General features: G+C 46.4%; 1 protein-coding gene across 3 annotated transcripts in view; it reads left to right on the forward strand.

Moving 5' to 3' along the window:
- Positions 1 to 21,009, forward strand: part of ADAM19 (ADAM metallopeptidase domain 19) — a 36,151-nt gene that overhangs the window by 10,328 nt on the left and 4,814 nt on the right. For all 3 annotated transcript variants that reach the window (XM_049829500.1, XM_049829501.1, XM_049829502.1), the window contains 18 exons: positions 3,037 to 3,115; positions 4,173 to 4,249; positions 5,877 to 6,069; positions 6,545 to 6,610; positions 8,012 to 8,083; positions 8,923 to 9,089; positions 10,206 to 10,290; positions 10,538 to 10,677; positions 12,312 to 12,489; positions 13,155 to 13,244; positions 14,468 to 14,663; positions 14,949 to 15,057; positions 15,584 to 15,788; positions 16,924 to 17,004; positions 18,078 to 18,186; positions 18,289 to 18,424; positions 18,657 to 18,723; positions 19,242 to 19,457. In XM_049829500.1, the coding sequence (XP_049685457.1) occupies positions 3,037 to 3,115; positions 4,173 to 4,249; positions 5,877 to 6,069; positions 6,545 to 6,610; positions 8,012 to 8,083; positions 8,923 to 9,089; positions 10,206 to 10,290; positions 10,538 to 10,677; positions 12,312 to 12,489; positions 13,155 to 13,244; positions 14,468 to 14,663; positions 14,949 to 15,057; positions 15,584 to 15,788; positions 16,924 to 17,004; positions 18,078 to 18,186; positions 18,289 to 18,424; positions 18,657 to 18,723; positions 19,242 to 19,457 (2,266 nt within the window). The remainder of the gene's footprint in view (positions 1 to 3,036; positions 3,116 to 4,172; positions 4,250 to 5,876; positions 6,070 to 6,544; positions 6,611 to 8,011; positions 8,084 to 8,922; positions 9,090 to 10,205; positions 10,291 to 10,537; positions 10,678 to 12,311; positions 12,490 to 13,154; positions 13,245 to 14,467; positions 14,664 to 14,948; positions 15,058 to 15,583; positions 15,789 to 16,923; positions 17,005 to 18,077; positions 18,187 to 18,288; positions 18,425 to 18,656; positions 18,724 to 19,241; positions 19,458 to 21,009) is intronic.

Raw genomic sequence — 21,009 nt, forward strand, 5'->3', positions numbered from 1 at the left:
AAGAAGGCTTATTTTCTATTTATTTACAGTTTGGTGGAAAGCTTGATGCTAGCTGAGGAAGTAAGCTGTGCTGGGAATGAACTTTCACAGGCCCTGAAATGAGATAGCACCCCAAGGGTGTTGCAAGATGTCCTGTTGTTTTTCCTCTTTCCTCACTGCCCTCCCCACCGCACACCGTGCAATGTGCTGTGATAGCCCTTCTCAGCAGTACTGCAAGAGCCCCAAGGCTCCTCTGTGTTAAGGCAGGAAAGAGTCTTCAAAAAAGGACTGTTTCAGCTCAGAATAAGAGGCTGGACCATTTACAGGTAGCCTACAATGTAGGATAGGTGGAGAGAGGCTTGAAAGGCATCACATGGCACCACTCAGCCAGGTGATGCGTGCTTTCAGTTCAGCAGCTGCGTAAGCATCCCTAAAAATTCAGGCAGACCTCTCAGCTCCTTAATCCACCCTAGAAGAGGATAGAACTTGAGTCCGCAGGCAGGAAGAGATGTGCACACACCATATGCCATGTGGCATCATCCTGTGCCCTGAAACATGGCGTGCCGGGCGCTGGTGCCCGTCATGGTCCAGCTTGGCACCGGCGCCGGGCGGCAGTGCCGTGGGGCTGGGCAGGAGTCGGAGCACTGAGGAGTTCTGTGGTCAATGCTGGAGGAGAGATAAAATAGCTATTCACAGTGAATGCTTTCCAAGAATAAAGGAGCAGGAAGAAAACATAAGCGTGCTTGTTTGGGAATGAAACGAGTAGGCTGTGCAAGCCTCAGCTACTGGAAATCCATGGGCTGGTGTCTAATTTTGGCTTTAGTAGAACTGGGCAGATGCACACTGGTTTACTGTCTACTCTCGAGATGACAGTCTTACACAGACCAGATACCTGCCAGAGCACGTTGCTCAAGGCAATTTCCTGCGAGTTAATGCAATCTGTTGATTAAACATTTGTTTCTTGCAGCCTCATGCTGAGCAAGCTATTGCAGTCGGGGAGATGAAGGGAGTTATTTTCTGTGGGATGGTGCTTCTGTGCTTATCTTCAGTTTACAGACCCAATGTAGCTGAACGCAGCAATCTCGCCTTCTGATCACTGGCAGGATCTAGTGATGAGAATTAACACATCAGAAGGAAACAAAATGAGCTTTCCTGGGCTACAGTGAACTTTGAAAGGGGAGATAAAAGCTGTTGTATTCCCGACATCAAATGATATCAAATACAACAGTGGCACACAGTTTTGTCTGACACTAAGCCATCAGTACTTGTTCAGGTGTCTGAACCTTTGGATGCCGCATGGGGAAAGCACTTTCAAACACTGATAAAAGGTTGTGTTTCCTGTTGCTCTGGCCTAATTTAACTAGGTATCACAAGAACCCAATCCCTTATTTAAACAGAGAGGCTTTCAAGGTAGGTTAGACCTGACTGCCACATATCAAAAACCATGGCAGATGGAAAAATCTTTGGGTTTGCTTCTGATACAGCTTTCTTCATCCAGTCTAAAGAAATCAAGCAAAGACGAAAAGTTTTTCTTCCTTGCAGGTAATTATTCAAAAATCTGGTGCATGAAATGCATTAAACAAGGATGCAGAACTGAACTGCAGCTGCAATGTTGCTAGGCATCGCACTGCCTAGGATGCACGTGGCATCCTTGTGGCAAGGCAAGAGTGGCACTTCGGTGGCCTGACAGCACTGCAGGCTTGCTGCAGAAGTGTGTTTCATAGATGGGGCATGTTCTCTGATCCTTCTCCAAATTTTTGGAAGTGAGGCCATTGTTTTAGAAAACTGTTTTAAACCTACATTTTATGGCTGCTGAGATGGACACAGGATATGACCTTCTTGGTTTGGCCCAGTTTTTGACTTGCTGTACTTTTTTTACATCACTGTTTAGCAAATGCAGATGTTTAAAAAGAAGGGGAAGGCTGTTTCTTCTGGAACAAAATCAAAACGCTTACTATTCAGTGCACAGGAGCTCCTTTTATAGACTTTTGGCCTGATGCTGGGCTGAAGACAGGGAGAATATTGTCTATATGAGGATGACATGAACAAATTCAAATTGGGGAATCAGCATTTTCCTAGGACAAAGATGTGAATCTGCTTCTGGGCAGAAGCTGAAATGTAAATGCAGATTGGTTTATAATTGTACTCAGATTTGGACACTGGAGAGAGTCTGGATTTGAGCTGAGAACTTGCACCAGTGCCCAGATGTGTCCTGAACTGGCCTGCGATGTGCTTGCTACTCTGGACTCTGCTTTGAATCTAATCCCAGTATGTCTGGGGCATAACGTGGCAGTAGTAAAGGAAACTCTGCACAGACTTGTACCCACTAAGGGATGATGATGATGTTGGGTTTCTGGGGTTTTTTTAAGTCCTCACATAAAAACTGAGTTGTTCACTTGCAGCTGTTAGAACTGGATCTTGGTGCCTAATTTAACTCACATCAGGATAGGCTGTCCCTTATTGTTTTAATTTGAAAGAGCACTTAGGAAGACGGCTTGCTGCACCCTTTCTGAACTGGATGTGCTCCATGAGGAGTGCCCAGCTCCTGCCAGGACAGCAGATAGATGGATGTGGCGAGGTCAGCCAGGCTTCCACCTTCCGACCCTCTGCCATCGCAGCGCGCTCTGCACAGGGAAGCACAGCCTGCGGCGCTGGTCCCGCAGCGGCTCCCGTGGCTCCTGTGCCACCGGGAAGCCATTAGCCGCTGCCTCCCTGGGGACAGCATGTTAACAAGTGCCTCGCAGACGGAAAAAGTGATCCAGAGCAGAATGCGGAGATACAGCACAGCTGGTGTCCTGCAAATACCTGTCTCCAGCCTGCCCTCTCTGTGTGTTGCAGTTGGTTTCGCACTACAGGTAGCAAATGGCAACCTCCCCAAGTCCACAGCGGTGCTTCACAGCAACAGGAATATTTACACTGACTTCAGAAAGAGCTGAATCTAGCTGATTTTCTAGCACACCTCAGAAGCAGATATCCATGTCTAAAGAAAGGTCTTACTTTTTTTGTTTGTTTTTTTTTCTTTTCTCTTTTCTTTCACCCCCTCCGCCATGTCTGCAGAAACCTCTTTGCACCAGGCTACACTGAGACTCATTACAGCCAGACTGGACAAACCCAGACGATCTCTCTGACCCACACGGTGAGTGCAGGGAGCGCTTTCCCTCCCGCAGTGTGCGGGGGAGACCAGGCAGGAGGCCCAGAGAAGCGAGTGAGCTTCTTTCTCCAGGCCCTTTCTTTGAGGCCACAGGTCCTCACAGCTTTAAGCTGAAGGGGAGGACAGTCCAGCTCTCTGACCTGGGGGGTTCCAGTGACAAAGTGTCTCCATCCCTGCAAAATGGTAAAAAACATCTTACCGTTCTGCCCGAGCCCTGTATGAGAGCCGAGGTCAGCCGCCAACATTGCTCCGCTCTCTGGGTGCTGGGGAATTGTTTATTCCTCCCGCTGCTCATCTTCTTGCTTTTAGTTTTGCCACCGGGTACTCCACGCTGGGGATGTTCCCAGCCTTTGGGAAAACCAGCCCGTGTAAGCTGGCTCCTGTTCAGTAAAAATCCCATAAATTACTGATCTCACGCAGGCCTTGGCTGACTCTCCACTGCAGTGGCACAAAGATGTGCATTGGTTGCAACGCAAAAATAAGAGATAAAAACCCCATGAGATCATCTTTACTAACGCTGCCCCGGGGCGAGGGCAAGGGATGTGATGAATATGTTGGCGTTTCTGCCCCAAAGCCTCCTTGTCCCTGCCAGAGGCTGCCTTTGTCTTGCCAGGAGCCCCCGGACGGGGACTTCCCCGCTGTCCATGGCATCACCCTCTCTGGCGCTGAAGGCACGTCCTTTGGGGCCTGACCCAGGGCCCGCTGCCATCGATAGGCAGCTCCTGTTACAGGCAGAAAGCGTTGGATCAGCGTTAATGTTGCAGCCATCTGAGTTGCTTCCTTGGGGATTCAAAGCTCTTAATTTTTACTGGCAACAAGGAGCCGTTTGATGCACTTGCCCAGGCTGCACATGGCAGCTGAAAGGCCAAATTTTGATGCAGACTCACAGAGATTTAGTTATGATAGTCAACTGCCAAATGCAGCGGAAAGAGAACAATTACTGCTGTATCGGCGGTACTTGTATGGGAGTCAGTGATGCCTAAATATAGCACGTGTCGATCCTGAAACTGCATTGCCAACCCTTGTTCCCTCTGCCTTCCAGGACCACTGCTTTTACCATGGGGTGGTGCGGGGCTGGGAGCACTCCAGTGTCACGCTCAGCACGTGCCGAGGGCTGCGGTAAGTGCCCGGTGATGCCGGAGCTGCAGGAATGCTTCTGTTCAGCTCTCAGCGTGCTGCTGCACAAGTTCTGCTCCCTAGTACCCTGGTTGCCGTATTTCTTTCTAGGCAGAGAGACCTGTTCTCAAATGCCACTCAGCCAAGGGTCCTGGGCATAAAAGGGAGTGTGTTGGGGGAGGTGCAGAAATTTGGGTGTCATTAGTAACCATGGCCTCCTAGCCAGCTCTTAGACCCCTTCCCCCTTTGTGCTTGGCAATGTGGACTCGTGCCATGAGTGAGTTTAACTCAAGAGTCCACTGGAGCAAAAGACACTCTTGTTAGTGGCTCAGGGCTGCATCGGGACTCGCCATGTCCCAGCCCAATACTCTACACTAATGGAGAAACCAGCTCCTTCTCCCAGTCTTTCACAACTGGCAAGCTTTTGTGTGCGTTTTGGGGCAAAGTCTTCAAGTCTGAACTTCCTCCTGGGTTGTCAGCCCCCTCTCCGCTTTCTCCCTGGGTGGTGCCGGGGTTGCGTGTGTTACGCATTTAAAACCTTCGCTTTGGTAGTAATGGAGTCTTTGGCAGGAAAAGGTGGTCTGTATCCTCAGCAGGAGTAAATGAAACAGCTCATTGCGACCAAGGAGCTGCATTTATTTACACCGGCTCAGAGTTTGTTTCCAAATCACCACATGGGCTTTATTGATATTAGTGGTCATCTGCTCTCGAGGGCTGATTGGAAGCTGTGCTGATGGGACCGGCTCCAGCCAGGAAACAGCCCGTGCCAAAGCAAACCCGAGACATCTTAAGTGAATGTAGCACAGGCCAAAGAGCCCAGAGAGATAAACAGGACAGTTGCAGCCACCTGTGGCTTGCAATAAATAATCCAAAAGCAAAAGTAGTCACAAGTGTGCCTTGCTTCTGTCAGCCTGCATTTTCCTACGCTCTGCCTTCCAGCTGCAGAGGAGACGGAGATGTCTCGGTGTGCACACGCAGTAGGCTTCCCGCACCCCTGAGCTGTCAGTGTGTGCTGGTCACTCCTCGACATTGTTTTCTAATTATTGGGAAGGCATGGGAGCTGAGCACACGCGGCTGTTTTCGCTCTGAGCCTTCACAGGGAAGCGTGCTGCCTGTCGAGCCCCACATCTTCTAGTGGGCATCAAACACAGATTTCCAGCTCTCCTGGCTGTAACATGCTCATTGAGAAACCCAGAACCGTATGGCTATGTGCAAGTCCCAGAGAGAACTGTGTTTTTTCTGTTGACAAACAATGTCTTCACATTTTTTAGGTCAGTTCTGTTAAAGACAAATTTCTTCAATCGGTTGAAAAGCTTCCGCTGCCCCTGAAGAAAAAGCTGTATGTTAAGAAAGTCAGTACTTCTCAGGTTAGCACTGTTGCAGCGCATGCTCCAATAGCCCCTTAATTGAATGTCTGAGGCCCATTGAATAGATTTTAATGTATGCAAGCTCAGGGATTCCCCTCTCTGAACTCAAAATATTTCCATCCATTCTATTAATGAACTGAATGGCCTGGTAAGGATAAGTGCCTTGCCAGGGTCAGACAGGAACTCAGCAGCAGAAGAAGGATTTGTCTCCAGTTGCTGTGGTAGTAATTAACTTTCCCTCTTATTGCTTCCTGTTTCAACAGAGGACTTATCGTCTTGAGCAGCAATTCCAGCTATATCTTAGAGCCGGTTCCCGACAGCCCAAACCAGCACTTGATCTACAAGTTAGACGACCTGAGGTTGCAGAGAGGAACCTGTGGCTACCAGGGCACTGGGAATGCAGCTGAAGACTGGCTCAGGGACTTCACCGCTGGGATGAAAGCACCTAGCCAGAGGGTGAGCAGGGCTCAAAGCCGGTCCCTGCACCACACTCCAAAATTCCCACCTGTTCCAAGCCAGAGGAGCCTGCTGTTCTCCGGGAGCATAGCTCAGAAAGTGAAATGAAGGAGAATATTTAAGGCTTTGTAGCAAGCTGGTTGCCAAATAGTGGCTCCAGCAGGGAAATAAATGAGTGTTGGGGACTATTGTGTGGCATGAGGAATCTGGGCTGTACCTGTTCCTGCACAGATTTGTGCCTCTGATATGTGAACAATCAGGTGGGCTGAGGACAGGCCCATGGGCACTTGCTGTAGCTAGCGGATGCTATAAGTTGGTTGCTATAAGTCAATCACATCTGGAGGTCCCTGTGTGTGATGGGGTGGGGTGAAATGGCCAGCAAAAAACAAACTGGGAAAAATGACCTGTACATATGTTTTATGAAGAGTTTCTTGGGGGGATATCAGGGAAATAACTTATGTTGTTGCTGCCGCAGGTGAAACGGGAGACTCTGCAGGCTACGAAGTACGTGGAGCTTCTGCTCGTGGCTGATTATGCAGAGGTAAGAGATGGGATCATGTGTGTACCAGCTGAGCACCGGGCCCAGAGCGAGCATCCCACCTGCAGCATCTCCTGGAGTGGGGAGGGCAGCTGGAGCTCACCAGGCTTCCTCTTGCTATCCCAACGGTCCTACCCCCGCCAGCAGACAGGGAGACCTGTGTCTTGGTCACTTTTGTCCTAGCAGCCATGACCTCTCTGCCACCACTGTCAGCCACTGTCGGCCGGGGAGAGATGCAGGTTGTGATTTGGATGACGGACTAGAGTTGGAGGTCAGTCCCGACTTCCCAAGGTACCAGTGGTCGGCCCTAGTTATCGATGGGCGAGACTGCCTTCGGCCTGGGGTGACTTGTGGGTTTCCAGGAACGACGTGCTTCTAACTCTGCAGTACACTTAATCTCTAGAGAAGATAACTGTGGTCATCCTCTGCTCTGAGCTGGTAGCAGATGTATAAATAGACATTTTTAAGGGTCCAGATCATAGAATAGGGCTGGAAGAAACCCAGTGAAGTCAGCAATCTCTCCCCCATCCCCAGCCTGGACAGCACACCAGATGCACTTACTGACAGTGCAAACCGTGCGGTGTTTTGCTGATCATTTAATCTCCAGCACAGACGGGAGTCAGACTGGTCCTATTCATAATTTACAACTTGAAACTCCGATAGGGAAAACCACATAGTGCTCCAGGCTATAATTTATTCTGAACAAAACTAGAAGCAGAACCTATTTTGATTTCTCTATTGGGCAGCGGGATACCACGGCAACTATGAGAAAACACACTATACCCAGGAGCTGCCATATGTTGTTCACCATTTGATCAGACAAGCTGGGGTAGACACCCTCACAGTGTTGTCGCTAACTGCCCTTACTTTATTGTCTCCCTTGCTAGAAGAAAAGTCCCAGGTTTTATCCTCTGTTAAACAAAAATCTAAATATTTTGTAACTTTAATTCCTTGAATCAAACATTTTGCTAAATTTAACCCATTAATTGCCAGGTGGTTTAAATAGGCAAATTTGTTGAATGAGATGCATCCCCATTTGTTGGACGAGTGAGGTGATGAGTGGTACGGCAGCCTTGACCTCAGACATGAAGTCACGTTACCATATGTTTTACCTGGCACATTTGTCAGTTCTTTGTCAGTCCCTGGCTCTGGGGTCTTTGGTAAGTTTGGGTTGCACCACTGTGTTACTACCACCACTTGAGTAACATCCCTGCAGTGGGATGCCAGGGATGAATTCTGAATAAACATGTATGGGTGGGCTTATAGTCAGATGTACAGTGAAGGAAGGCTTTCAGGCTTCACTTCGTAGCTACCTTCTTATTGCCAGAGTAATGGGACTTGTTTTAACACATTTCAGATCTTTCTAGTTGCCTTTGTGCTGCCTGACATGTTCATTTTGTTCAGTTTCAGAAGCATCACTTCAACATTGAAGCAACAAGGCTTAAATTAGTGGAGGCTGCTAATTACGTAGATAAGGTGAGATCAGGTGTGCATGAAATGAGGAAAGCAAAGCCCAAATCATGAATTATGAGAATTAATTGCGACAGAGGAAGACCGCCTTCTTGGGAGAGAGAATGATGTTTCAGCAATCCTCCCCAGTGACTTGGGGAGTGGAGAGCACCTGCCAAACAATTCTGTTGTTGGACATCAGGGATGGGGTGGGGCAAACTCCATTCCTTACCTTGGAACCAGCATGAGCATCTCTGTGTTTTTATACATCTCTGTATTAACTGTGTTGCCTGAATAATGCTTTTTGAAAAGAGACTAAGGTATTCACTTCAAATTGTAGGAATCTTGGCAAGTAGAGCTGGGAGGAGCCTTCAGAGGTCATCCTTGCAGTGGTACCCAGTGCTGCTGAAGTAAAATTCTCTACTTTTCGGATCTACTTCCTTCATTCTCCCCTTCTCCCCTTCAACTCCTTCCACCACTCCCTTTACCCTGCTGCCCCTGAAGACTTGTCCTGTTTGTACTTGATGTGGGCAGCAGATTGTTTCCTTCCTCTTTTCAGGAATTTTGACACATCTAAAGATAAACATGATGTCAGTTTCCAGTCTTGGTTTCTCTAGATTATCTGTCATTCATTTAAAAGTGAAAGTTCAGTGTCTCTAGCTCAATCGTGTTTAGGTTTGGGGTTGGTGCACATTTCTCTCTGCAGACGTGTGACACTAAATTGCAATGCATTTCCAGAGGAAGCATCTTCTCTGGATGTGTGTATCTGTAGTAGCATTTAGCAGGGTTTATATTCAAGATTTAAAACACAGTTAAATATATTAGTGGTGCTCATTTTGTCATCTCTTTTCTTTCCTGTATCTTAGTTTTACAGATCCCTGAATATCCGGATTGCCTTGGTGGGGCTGGAGATCTGGAGTAGTTGGAATAAATGCGATGTAACTGAGAATCCCTACTCCACCCTGAAGTCCTTTCTGGCCTGGAGCAGCAAGGAGCGGGTGCACAGAAAACACGATAATGCCCAACTAATCACGTAAGTTTATTTCTCCTGAAATAACCTGTTTCTGACTAGTGGGTTGGGTGGGTGGGAAATGAGTATGTAAGATTATATTGTTTTAAGATTCAGAGTGGCAGATTTATGCAGAGGCTGCTCAGCCAGCATTAAGCTCTGGCGCTCAGAGCACAACCATGTTAGGAAAAGTGGAGGTCCCAGGCTTGTCAGCAGTCTCAACACACACGCATCAAAGTGCATCAACTTTATTGTGTGTGCATATCGCAAGCAGCTGCACATGATCTGTCACAGCTACATGTACAATTTCAAGAAAATCTGAACCATAAGCAAGACCTGTAAAGGGGAGCTAATGGAAGGCATCCATTCCTAACTCATCCCACTGAGACACAGGGGACATGGTGCTGGGAGCTAGCTGATGGTCTGTGATTCATCCTACTGAGCTCATTAGGGCCAGTAGCTATGGCCAGCAATGCAGATATCATTGGAAGAAAAATTTGCAGCAACTGTTAGACCTCCTTACCTCTTCCATAGTAGTTCATCCACCAGTGAATAGTGGTGGATTTCTTGTTTTGTTTGTTTGGTTTTCTTTTTTTCCCCCCTTTAGCATCACTGTATTTCATCTTTACCTGGTCATGTCCTAAGCACAGTTTCCAGGGCTTCCATTTCAGACATGCCGGCAGGGATGGTGCAGAATTCCAGCTCGCCAGGCAGGAGCCGAGCGTGGCTGCACCTCAAAGGTGTTATCTAGTACTCTGTCAAGTCCCTGAATCCCAAGCTGGCAAATATCAGGCTTAAGGTAAATTAAGTATTCACAAAGAGTACCCAATTAAGGATCCAGAAATAGTCTTTTCTGTGCTTGTTGCAAAGCTCAGCGGGAGCACTTTTTTGGCACCAGACCATTACAAAAAAATAGGATTGGCTGGTTGGCCCATAAAACAAAGTACTAGTCCAAGAAAAACAGGTCTTAAGGCTTTGTAGCTCTGCTGTAATGTCATGTAATTGAAGATACTCCAAAAGAAAATGCATTCACCTGACACTGTGTATATGTATAAAGCTGTGGACTGCAGGATGCATTTCTCTGTCTTGCCTTCTCAGGTGCCTCAGTGCTATTTCATGGTCTTTCTGGGTTGATTTTAGGGGTGTGCCCTTCCAAGGTACCACAGTGGGCTTGGCTCCCGTGATGGCCATGTGCTCTGATTTCCAGTCAGGAGGAGTAAACATGGTAAGTAATTGCTAAGAACTAATATGATGTTTCTTGCCAGCAGCGAACACATAGGAGAGATGCCTTCGAAAGCTCAGGAAGAAAATATTTCCCATGAAGGCCTCTAGCTCACCTGCTCGTAGGCAGGAATACCTTCAGTAGATATTTTCTACATGTAGTAACGAGAAGTGCCACTTACCCCGTTGACTCAAAGGTGCACAGGACCGGCAGAGGTAAAATGCTGACGTGCCTCTTTCACCTTGCTCAGGATCACTCTGATAATGCCATTGGTGTTGCTGCTACCATTGCCCATGAGATGGGACACAATTTTGGCATGAATCATGATTCAGCTGGCTGCTGTACTACCCCGGCAGAAGATGGAGGCTGTATCATGGCTTCTGCAACTGGGTGAGTTCATCTTATGGGGTCTCATGGGGAAATGCAAAGGGCTTCATTACAAGAGCCTTGGTGGAGTAAGAGCTAGAAATGCAGACTGAAGGTGGGTCTGTTGCTGCCTGTTGGAGCCAGTGTGTTTATAGAGAAAATACTGCTGGGCAAACTCTGGCTCATCTATCAGTACCAATTTGCTAAATTCCAAATGAACTTATTGCTGCCTGAGATTGGCCTTAGGTAATGTAAGGACCTGGAAGCATTTAGAAGTGGAGCTCTAAACTGTCTGGTAAAAAGGAAAATTTTCCTATCTTCTGTCCTGAGAGACTGTCTCAGGACCCCTCTAATGCCTCATCTCTGAGTTTGTGCTTCCCACTGTGTCCTACCAAATGATCCATCACTTCAAAGCAAGTTCAATGCACATACACACATATCCTTCTGCAAAACCTGGACTGCCTATTACCAGCAAGTACAGGGAAATGAGGGGTGACCAGAACATGGGTGACCTTGGCATGTAGAGGTTTACATGGGTTTTATTTGTGTTGCACACGAGATGCATAGATAGACAGTTGATAGTGTTTCTAAAGCATCTCATGCACAAGCTAATGTGCGTTATAATGTGGTAATGAGCAGAAAAAGGATTGCTTCAGGAAATAACTGATTTTTATTAAAAGGCACAGTAATAGGGCTATATTTCTAAATCAGAAGACGTGAAAACAGATCGACTGCATGTTGTCTTAAGAATACTACTTGGTTTCAGTGAGCCACAGAAAGCCTGTGCTTAAAAGGGAAGAAATAGTTGACTTTAAGAGAAAGGGGAAGTGAGAGTGACTCTGGAAACCCACAGGGATTCTAAAGCTCATTTTGGATGAGGAACCACAACAGCTTCTATATTTCAGTCACGTAAAAACATTGGACAAACCCATTCACTTGAAGCCATGTTCCCTCTTTCCTCAAGCCTTACTCATTGGGGTTTAGCAGGTTTTAACAAAATTTTCTCCATAGATATCTTCTTTTATGTGCATGATTTCCTCCGAATAAGGAAGAACATTTAGGTGAGAAGTGAAAACATAGTGGCATGCAAGTAGAACACACAACATGAATGCACACATGTACGGTCATATATAGAGTGCATAGATTCTGGCATTGTAGCAACAGAAATTAATAATTCATGTAACAGCAAATATTCACGTCCTTTGCAATGAGGCAGTAGATAGGAAAAAGGAAATATTATTTTAGCAGTTAGATTTACAAGAGTTATTCACCGTCTGAGTGCTGGATTTGCAGGCTTGTTCAAGCAGCTGGGAATAAGCCACAGCTTCAGTATTGAGCAAGTAAGGACAGCCATACTTGTCAGCTATCAAAGTCGAATCTAACTCAACATATTTCATTTCCATAAAGTTTATTTTTTAAGGCCATTATATTACTAGATAGTCTTGCAGTGCAATCTCACCTTATCTTCAAATGTAATCCAGATGGATCTGATTTTGAACATGCACACAAAATCACGATCCGCTTTAGCACATTTTCATAGATTGCAGAGAGAGACCTGGGTCCTTTGGCACTTGTCAGGATTTGCATGTGCTCATTTTTGGTTCTCTGAACCATTGCCCGGATCTGTCTTGATGTTTTTCTACATTGTCCATATTCAGGCACCCATTCCCCAAGGTGTTCAACCAGTGCAATAGAAAAGAGCTGGAGAAGTACCTGCAGTCTGGTGGAGGGATGTGTCTCTCCAATATGCCGGATACCAAAAAAATGTATGGTGGGAAGAAATGTGGAAATGGCTACTTGGAAGAGGGGGAGGAGTGTGACTGTGGAGAGGTGGAGGTAACAATTGTTCAGATCCAACCATTTGGGGTCTAGTGGGACGCAATGATTTTATTATCTATTTTGCAAATACAGTTATGTGATATGTAAACAGCTCTTGTTTGTGCAGGAGATATGCATGCCTTCCCTGTATGTAAGTGTATACGCAATGTAAATCAAGGCTGTAAAGTATCACATCTGTCTAAATTCAGTGTGTGTAGTACAATGCATCCCAGAACTCGGGGGTGGTGTAATCCATGGCTGAATAGAGGTGATGAAAACTGCATCAGAAAAAGTAACCTTAGATGTTGCAGTTTCATATATAAGTTCAGTTTATCTATGGCTCCATTCCTGATAAAAATGGGACTTCTCTTAGTGCTGCATCTCATTTCTCCAAACCCATATTTTGAGTAATAAGACAAAAGGGAACTGGAACCAGCAGCCCAGACTCACCAGATGTAAGGAGCACAACCTATAGTATCCAGTCAGTCCAACAGAGGATACAACTATGCAGTATTGTAATTCAGCACGTGCTGGGTATCAGGAACGTACTGCTGTTACTTTGTTTGCATGTAATTCATCACGTACGAGAACTGATTAGCGTCAGCCTCACATTTTGATGCTCTGGCACGTTCTTGTCTTGAACATCTGCCTTGTAAACTCTGCTGCATCTCGCTGTCTTGCAGGAATGCAACAACCCCTGCTGCGACGCCAGCACCTGCTCCCTGAAGCCGGGTGCCGACTGTGCCCATGGCAGCTGCTGTCATCAGTGCAAGGTGGGATGTCTGGGTTTTCCTAAGAGAGGAGAGGGAATAACGATGGTGGAAGTGTGAGGCTGAAAAATGGAGGGGAAAGGGGAGGAAACACAGCCAAACATGGAGTTCAGGTCCCCACCTGCAAGCAACGTAGTCTGATTTTTAGGTACAACAGGGTCCTTTCTTCTAGCTGGCTGATTTAAATGGCTCCCGTGATAACTTAAGATAAGCTGTGAATGCTGCTGGAATGAAGTCATACTGCCTCTCTTAAACACTTAGGGGTGGGATGAATCAGAATGAATATTTCTCTCCTTTGGCTCTAGAAGAAATCTAGGCAGAGCTCTTAGAGCAAACACTTCCTCCGGGGATTAGGCTGGATGCTGTATTTGCTCTTTTCTGGGATGCAGTTGAATTCCTTTAGCCCAGGTGCTTGCTGAAGAAACACTAGCAAAGAGAATTGTGTGTGTGACCACTATAATTTTATATCTCAGCTCTCCTTATAGAGGCTGGTTAAAATGTGTTTCTGATTTTGGAGCCAAAGAGCTCGAGCTTTGACAACCAATTACCTCAAAAATGAACACAGGCAAACATTTCTCTTAAGCTCATTTTTGTGTTTGCACATTGACTACGTACTCTTACTGACCTATCCTGAGCATGTGAAAAACAATTTTCCAGGGATCCATGTGGACTCACTCCTTTCACAAGACACTTTGAAAAACCTTCCAGATGTAACTGTGTATGCCCTTCCGTTCTCCATGTCCATGGTGGACAGGACAAGAATGAACTGGGTAAACTCATAAGCAAGGGAGACATAAGTTACATTAGGAAAAGGTCTCCAGCAGAAATGACAGCCAAACACTGAAACAAACTTCCCAAACAGGGAGGGTTTTGTGAACAGATTACACAAACATCTGTCAGAAATGGTTTAGGTAAATCAGACCGCACCCTAGGGTAGGTGGAGTTGGATTGATGTCCCCTTGAGATCTAGCAGCCTTATTTTCTGTGCATGATTTCATTGCTACCTGGGGAAGGCATCTAGTCGTTAATTTGATTCTACACAGCTCACCCAGCTAATGAAGTTACAGAGTCATTTGGATCACTGCTGACCTCAAAAAAAACTAAGACAGGGTGGATGAAGAGGCACATGCAAGATTTTTTCTTATCTACAGGGAGACATTGTGCAGACATGAAACCACAAAGGTGCCAAGCAATAATTCAATTTTTTTCCCTTTGTATCTTTTTAGCTGATGTCCCCGGGAACTCTCTGCAGGGAAAGATCAGGACTCTGTGACCTCCCAGAATACTGCACTGGCGAGTCACCGTTTTGCCCCCCCAACTCTTACCAAATCGATGGGGCTTCCTGCGACGGAGGAAAGGCGTATTGCTACAGTGGCATGTGTCTCACATATAAAGATCAGTGCTTGCAGCTGTGGGGGCCTGGTAAGGGTGCTACTTGCAGCGAAATACGTTGTCCTTTGAACAGGCAATATTATGTGGCATCCTACTATTATTCACCCTGCGTAAGGCAGTAGTACCTTCCACACCCGTTATCAGTAGTGAAGTCTGAGGAGCCTTTTCTCCTGCCTTGCTTGCTTGGAGGAGGCAGCAAAAATTTCCCACGCTCAAACCATCCCAGAAAAGGAGCAACTAACTGACTGGTTGGCGTGGGGTGAGATGGGCTGCCAGGCTCCACAGGAATCAGCCACCTGAGTCTCTTCCACGCAGGAGCAAGGCCGGCACCAGACGCCTGCTTTGAGAAGGTTAATGCCGCTGGAGACATCTACGGGAACTGTGGGAAGGACATCTACGGCAACTACAGGAAGTGCGAGATGAGGTAGGAAGCAGAGTGGCAGCCAAGAGTTGCTTGTTGGAGATGTTTTTCTATATTACAAAATTACAGGCCAGTAGATAAAACTGATCCATGCTTTGGTTTCACTCCCTCCCTCTGCCTCCTGGGAAACCAGCTGCATCCTCATCAGACTTAGAGCCCTTATGACTGCAGCTTTAAGTTTACCATTTTCCCTGCCTTTTGCGTTTTAAAACATCTAGTTGGTATTTTTCCAAAGCAACAGAGGAGGGGATTTTCAAATCCATAGGTTAAATGTACCTTTTTAACTGAGACAAAAACTTCTCTAGTCTTATCTGTGATTTTGTTGAGGCTGGCCTACCCATGGGGACAGTGAAATGGTACCATCAGAACCCATCAGACACCATTGCTTGGGTGAGCTCTTGGGAGGTGCTTGCTCTTTTGCCACTGAACAGTGCCTCAACATTGCTGCTTTAATTTACGTGTAGAGCTGATGCCTGCAAAACATGCAGCAAGCCAGAAATAATCACTTTAGCCTTTCCTTTGAAATCAGAGATGCTAAATGTGGGAAGATCCAGTGCCAGAGCTCTGCTTCCAAACCCCTGCAGTCCAACGCGGTGGCCATAGACACAACTATCCGCACACAGAGGACGCAGCTGAGGTGCCGAGGGACCCATGTATACAGATCTGAGAGTGAAGAAAAGGAGATGCTCGATCCTGGCTTGGTGCTGACAGGAACAAAATGTGGGAGTCATCATGTAGGTACAGTCCTGCCTGTAATGGTTTTGGGGAGGTTCAAGGTATCACTTTTCCATCTGGAAAGTGCTTTGTGGTTATCAAGCCATTCATTGAGCAAAGCAAGAGAAAAATAATTTCTCAGAGGCTTGTGAGAAGTAATAGAAGAATACAAACCAAAGGCCATACCTTAAATCATTGCCACATGAAGGCCAGGGCCAGTGCTATATCTGGGATTTGCTAGTTGGTTGAGGTTGTTTTGCTTAGAGGTGACACACAATTAGAAATCAAGACAGGTGAGAGCTCCTCCACAGACTTGCCACACGGGCATGGCCAAGCTATCAACCTCTGAGTTCTCTGATGTGTGTTAGCTGTGATTCGGGGTAGTGATTAAATGTTTCCTTGGGAACCGGGTTACCTTCACGGCCTGTTGTCCTGCCTAGGGGTCGTGGTTTAACCCCAGCCAGCAATTAAGCACCACACAGCCGCTCACTCACTTCCTTCCCACCCAGTGGAATGGGGGAGAGAATCAGAAGGAAAAAGGTAAAATTTGTGGATTGAGATAAGTACAGTTTAATAGAATAGAAAGGAAGAAACTAATAATGATAATAATAACAATAATAAAATGACAATAATAATAAAAAGAGTGGAATATACAAAACAAGTGATGCACAATGTAATTGCTCAGCACTCGCTGACTCATGCCCAGATAGTTTCCGAGCAGTGACCCCCACCCCAGGCCAACTCCCCCCAGTTTATGTACTGGTCATGACGTCACATGGTCTGGAATACCCCTTTGGCCAGTTTGGGTCAGCTGTCCTGGCTGTGTCCCCTCCCAACTTCTTGTGCCCCTCCAGCCTTCTTGCTGGCTGGGCATCAGAAGCTGAAAGAAAAATCCTTGACTTGTTGCTAAGTAGTGTTTATACTAACTGAAAACATCAGTGTGTTATCAACATTCTTCTCATACTGAATCCAAAACATAACACTCTACCAGCTCCTAGAAAGAAAATTAACTCTTTTCCAGCCAAAACCAGGACACCATGGTATTACTTGTATTGCCAAGGTGTCTGGGACCCTGCAAGTCACAAAATAGGAAGGCAGTAATATGGTATATGACCCAAAGAGCTAGCGCTAAGTTTTTGGATCCTTTCTCTGCAGGTTTGCTTTGAGGGACGCTGCCAGAACACATCCATCATCTTCGAGTCGGAAAGCTGTAGCAAGAAGTGCCATGGGCATGGAGTAGGTGTCTTCCTTTTCATCTCCATTTCATACTGAAGCAAGATGAGCTGCCATTCATCTGTGGATGGTTGTTCAACTCAGTTCCGATACCATGCTTAGGTTTGCTCCAGACTTCGGCTTCTTGATTATTAATTTGTACATTCCTTTCATGTTTGATGCATTTTCTGGTCTGTGAGTTTCCTTTTGACATAGGATTTAAGGAGGTCCACAAGAGGGATATGAATTGCAATAAATGGAAAACAAGAAGGGGTAATCTTACAGAAGAAACTTCTGGGCCCAGTTTAGATTGAATTAAAAAAAATAATAATCAGACTTACTGAGGGAAAACCAGTAAAAAGTCATGTTTAGAACAGTTTATCCCAAACTGTGCTCTGCTGTGCCCCCAGGGGATGGAAAGAAAAGGCTGGTGAGAATTTTTTATACCTTTTGTAGATGTTTCTGGCACAAAACATCAGCATCTCTCCATCCCTATAATCCAGTTAGGCAATGGAGAGGAGTGATAAATGCAGCAGTGTGTGCCTCCCCGAGCAGCTTGGGAGGCCCCGTGATGTACCTGACAAGGAGAGGGACTCAACCCGCTCTTTCATTCCCTGTCTGCTTCCTCTCTTACAGTCTGTGAAGCTGTAGGAAATAGTTGTCAGCTATTCCACAGAATCAAATGAAATGTTACAATTAGCACGGGACATCCCTAATCAGAGGGATCAGCCCCCCTCCAGGGGCTGCCTAGACAATAAACCAAATAGCAACGGGCCAAGCAAAAAAAGAAACCTTCAGGGGATGGAAGTCCTTCAGTTTTGAGATAAGAACAAGAGAAAGGAACTTTTAAATGCTGCTTTTGTCCTGAATCCAGGTTAGTGGAGCTTCAGCCACTTGTCTTTTGGAGAAAGGGACAATTTCTGAGGAAATAAAAGGCACTGTCACTCCTGGAAAGAAAATGTTTCCCAGCACTTAACTCCCTATTTATGCCAATAAGAGTTTCTTCTGTAGTGCTTTATCCAGCAAGGGCTTCATTTTTTTTAGCTTGCAGATTCTTTAGGAGCTGGCACTAAAGTCTCTGAGTCTTCCTGCTCCAGGTCTGCAATAACAACAAGAACTGCCACTGCAACCAGGGGTGGGCCCCCCCGTTTTGCAACAAGCAGGGGAGGGGAGGAAGCTTGGACAGTGGTCCCCCCACGCCTGAAGGTGAGCGGGTCCAACTCTGCTGTGGTGGCACTTCAGAAGGACTTGAGTTAGACTGGGAGCAGAGACTTTTCCGTTTAACTAACTCTACTTTCTTGCCCTCAGGCCCTTCAGCAGTTGTGATAACTCTCGCAATCCTGGCTCCCATTCTTCTTCTCATTGGGATCATGTTTTTATTCTATTATATGAAATGCTGGAATAGATTTGCCATCTGTTCTCTAAAGAAGACCCCGCAGTTCAGGTAAATTGTCAGTGCTGTGCCTTGTCTGCTTGCCTCCACCCCCTTTCAGTGTCAGGACAGAAGAGAAATTGCAAAGGCTGTGAGGAATATAACTAAATGGGTTTGTTGGTATAGTCCGTATTTGCTTCTTATTTTTTCACTTCAGTTAAAACATGATGGAAAATACAGCAAAGAAAAAGGAGAAAACATATCAAGTAAATAACACTTACTCTTTTCTTTCTCCCATTTTCAGCGACACCTCTGGAAATGGGCATGCAAACCCTGCCTTCAAGCTGAAAACCCCCCAGGAGCAGAGGAAGGTAAGGGCAAGGTCACCTTCCACCTCCCTCGGGAGAGATGCAGTTGCCCTAAGATGTGGAATGTGGTTCCAGCTCACACTGCAATTGGGTAGTGGTTTTATCAAAGGATCCCGTGCAAAACTAGCAGGCATCACCCATGGCTGAAAGTCAGTGGGAGCTGTATGTAGTATCTATTTCTAGTGATTTCCTTAAAGGCAAGAGCTGGGATTTGACCAGGCCTGTGTGGCCGCTTGTTGCCTCTGATAGATCCTCTTCTGTCACATCCCCCTCTCAGAAGTGCAGAAATTGCAGACCCTGGGCTTATTTGCAAGTCACTTGTAACGTTAATGCCTGAATTACCCTGTTTTCTTGATTCCAATTTCTGCCTCATGATCCCAGATTGTCCCAATGTTGCAGGCAATATTTTCTACTATGTGGTTCATAGACCTCATGTAGATCCTCAAAAGCGTAACAGAGAGTAAAAAGGTGGTTTGAAGTGGAAATACCTAACTCCAGGGATTTCTGGGTCTTCTGCGCAGGTGATTGGCTTCCCTGAAATCCCATCAAAACCTCCTCCCCAGCAAGCTCCAGGGCTCCGAATAAACTCGCAGCAGCCACCTGCCTTCTCCACGGGTTACAGCTGCGGCGTGGGGCAGCCCACTGGGCCAGCGCAGCCGGCACCTGCAAAGGACGTTGCCCGGCGGACACCCCCGAGCCGGCCAGCACCCCCTGCTCCCAAACCCCCCCTCTCTCAGGTACGGAGTCGCCCCGCTGTCCTGCAGATGCCGTTTGATGGGAAGTTTGTTCTGAGTGAGGCTGGTGACAGCTCTCTAACCCTTGGGGGGGGGGTGTAGGAGTTACCGTGCTCACTAGTGCGTGCTCCATCTCGCCACAGGACGATTGCTGGTGGTTTTCCTTGCTTTGTAGTGCAGCTGGCAACGACTGCGCTGGATGCCAGCAGGCACAATTACTCTTAATTCAGGTCCCCTGATACCTCTGACCTGGACCTGAAGTCAGGTGGCGTGGATCACAAAGCAGCATTCACCTTACCAAGGTCATCTAAACATTCTTTAGCTGCAAATAAAAGGACTGTATGGATTTTTCCCTGAGCAAGCCTAGCATAGCTCCTCTTACCATTTGCATGTATTTTATCTCCTGGAAACAGCCCTTCTGAGATTACCAGTCAGTGATAAGTCTGAGGTTCAGTACGGACTACAGAATCTCCATTCCTTGGGAAGATCCCCCGGCTATCTTGCATTTGGCCATTCCTGGACTAAAGCCTCGGGAGCCTCAAAAAAATTTTGATGTGGAGCAGAAATGGGACCTTTAGCATGTTGCCTAGGAAACATTAGGCTTAACCCAGACCGACCCCATCTTATGTGAGGATCCTAGCCAAGAGGTTATTTTGAGGGTTATAAGAAAAGGGTATTGATTTACTTCTTTTGCTGGCAATTTTGTTCTGAGCTTAGTACAGACCCCACATTCTTATGGGAAAGATAGCAAATCACTCAGATGGGCTTAAGTCCATTTTACCAAAGTATTTCCTTACTAGCTTTATCAGGTTATGTCTAACAAAGAAGCAAAGGGCTCAGTTACAGGGGATAGCATGAGGCTGGCTCCCAGGCAGTCTCTCTCTGAAAGATATAGAGGAAAACAAGCCCAAAATATTTTAGTGAATGGGATTTGTTTCTAGCTCTGTTGTTCCTGTGAACAGCTGGCACTTCAGCAGGAAAGAAAACTAAAACAAAAGCAGGAAGCTGACTGTAGTCAATAAGGAATAGGTATCCTTCCCAGCTGGTTGTTGACAAGCTCCCCACAATCTCCATTGTGTTCCCTTCTCAATGCATCCAGTCTCTTTATCTCAGTCAGACCTACTAGTTGGAACCCTTTTTCTAGGATTTCCAAAAGAAACTTTGCCATTTCTCGGTTGGAGGAGTGACACAAAATGTAGAAGGTACAGGGGAAATCATTAATTTCACTGTTTGCTAGTGTCAGCGTCCTTCCTAGACATTTGTAGTATCTGCCAGATTTGCTCTCTTGCTATTCCTACAGGAGCTCTTTGGACCCGGCAGTCGGTGGGATTTAGTCTGCCTTGTCCTTCCTGCATTCACAGGGCAGGGTCCTTGGAGAGCAATAGATCCCCAAGCATCGGCTGATGTGGCCATCGAGCACCACATTTATGCACAGTCTAAGGAGACTGCAGGGTTTTTGGGTGCCCTCCAAGTTGTGAGTGCAGCTGTGTTTATTAAATCAACACCTGTAAGCCAGCGAAAGCACAGAGACTAAGCAACAGCAGGCAGTTAGATC

The sequence above is a fragment of the Accipiter gentilis genome, chromosome 26, assembly GCF_929443795.1.
Source record: "Accipiter gentilis chromosome 26, bAccGen1.1, whole genome shotgun sequence".
NCBI classification, from domain to species: Eukaryota; Metazoa; Chordata; class Aves; order Accipitriformes; family Accipitridae; genus Astur; species Astur gentilis.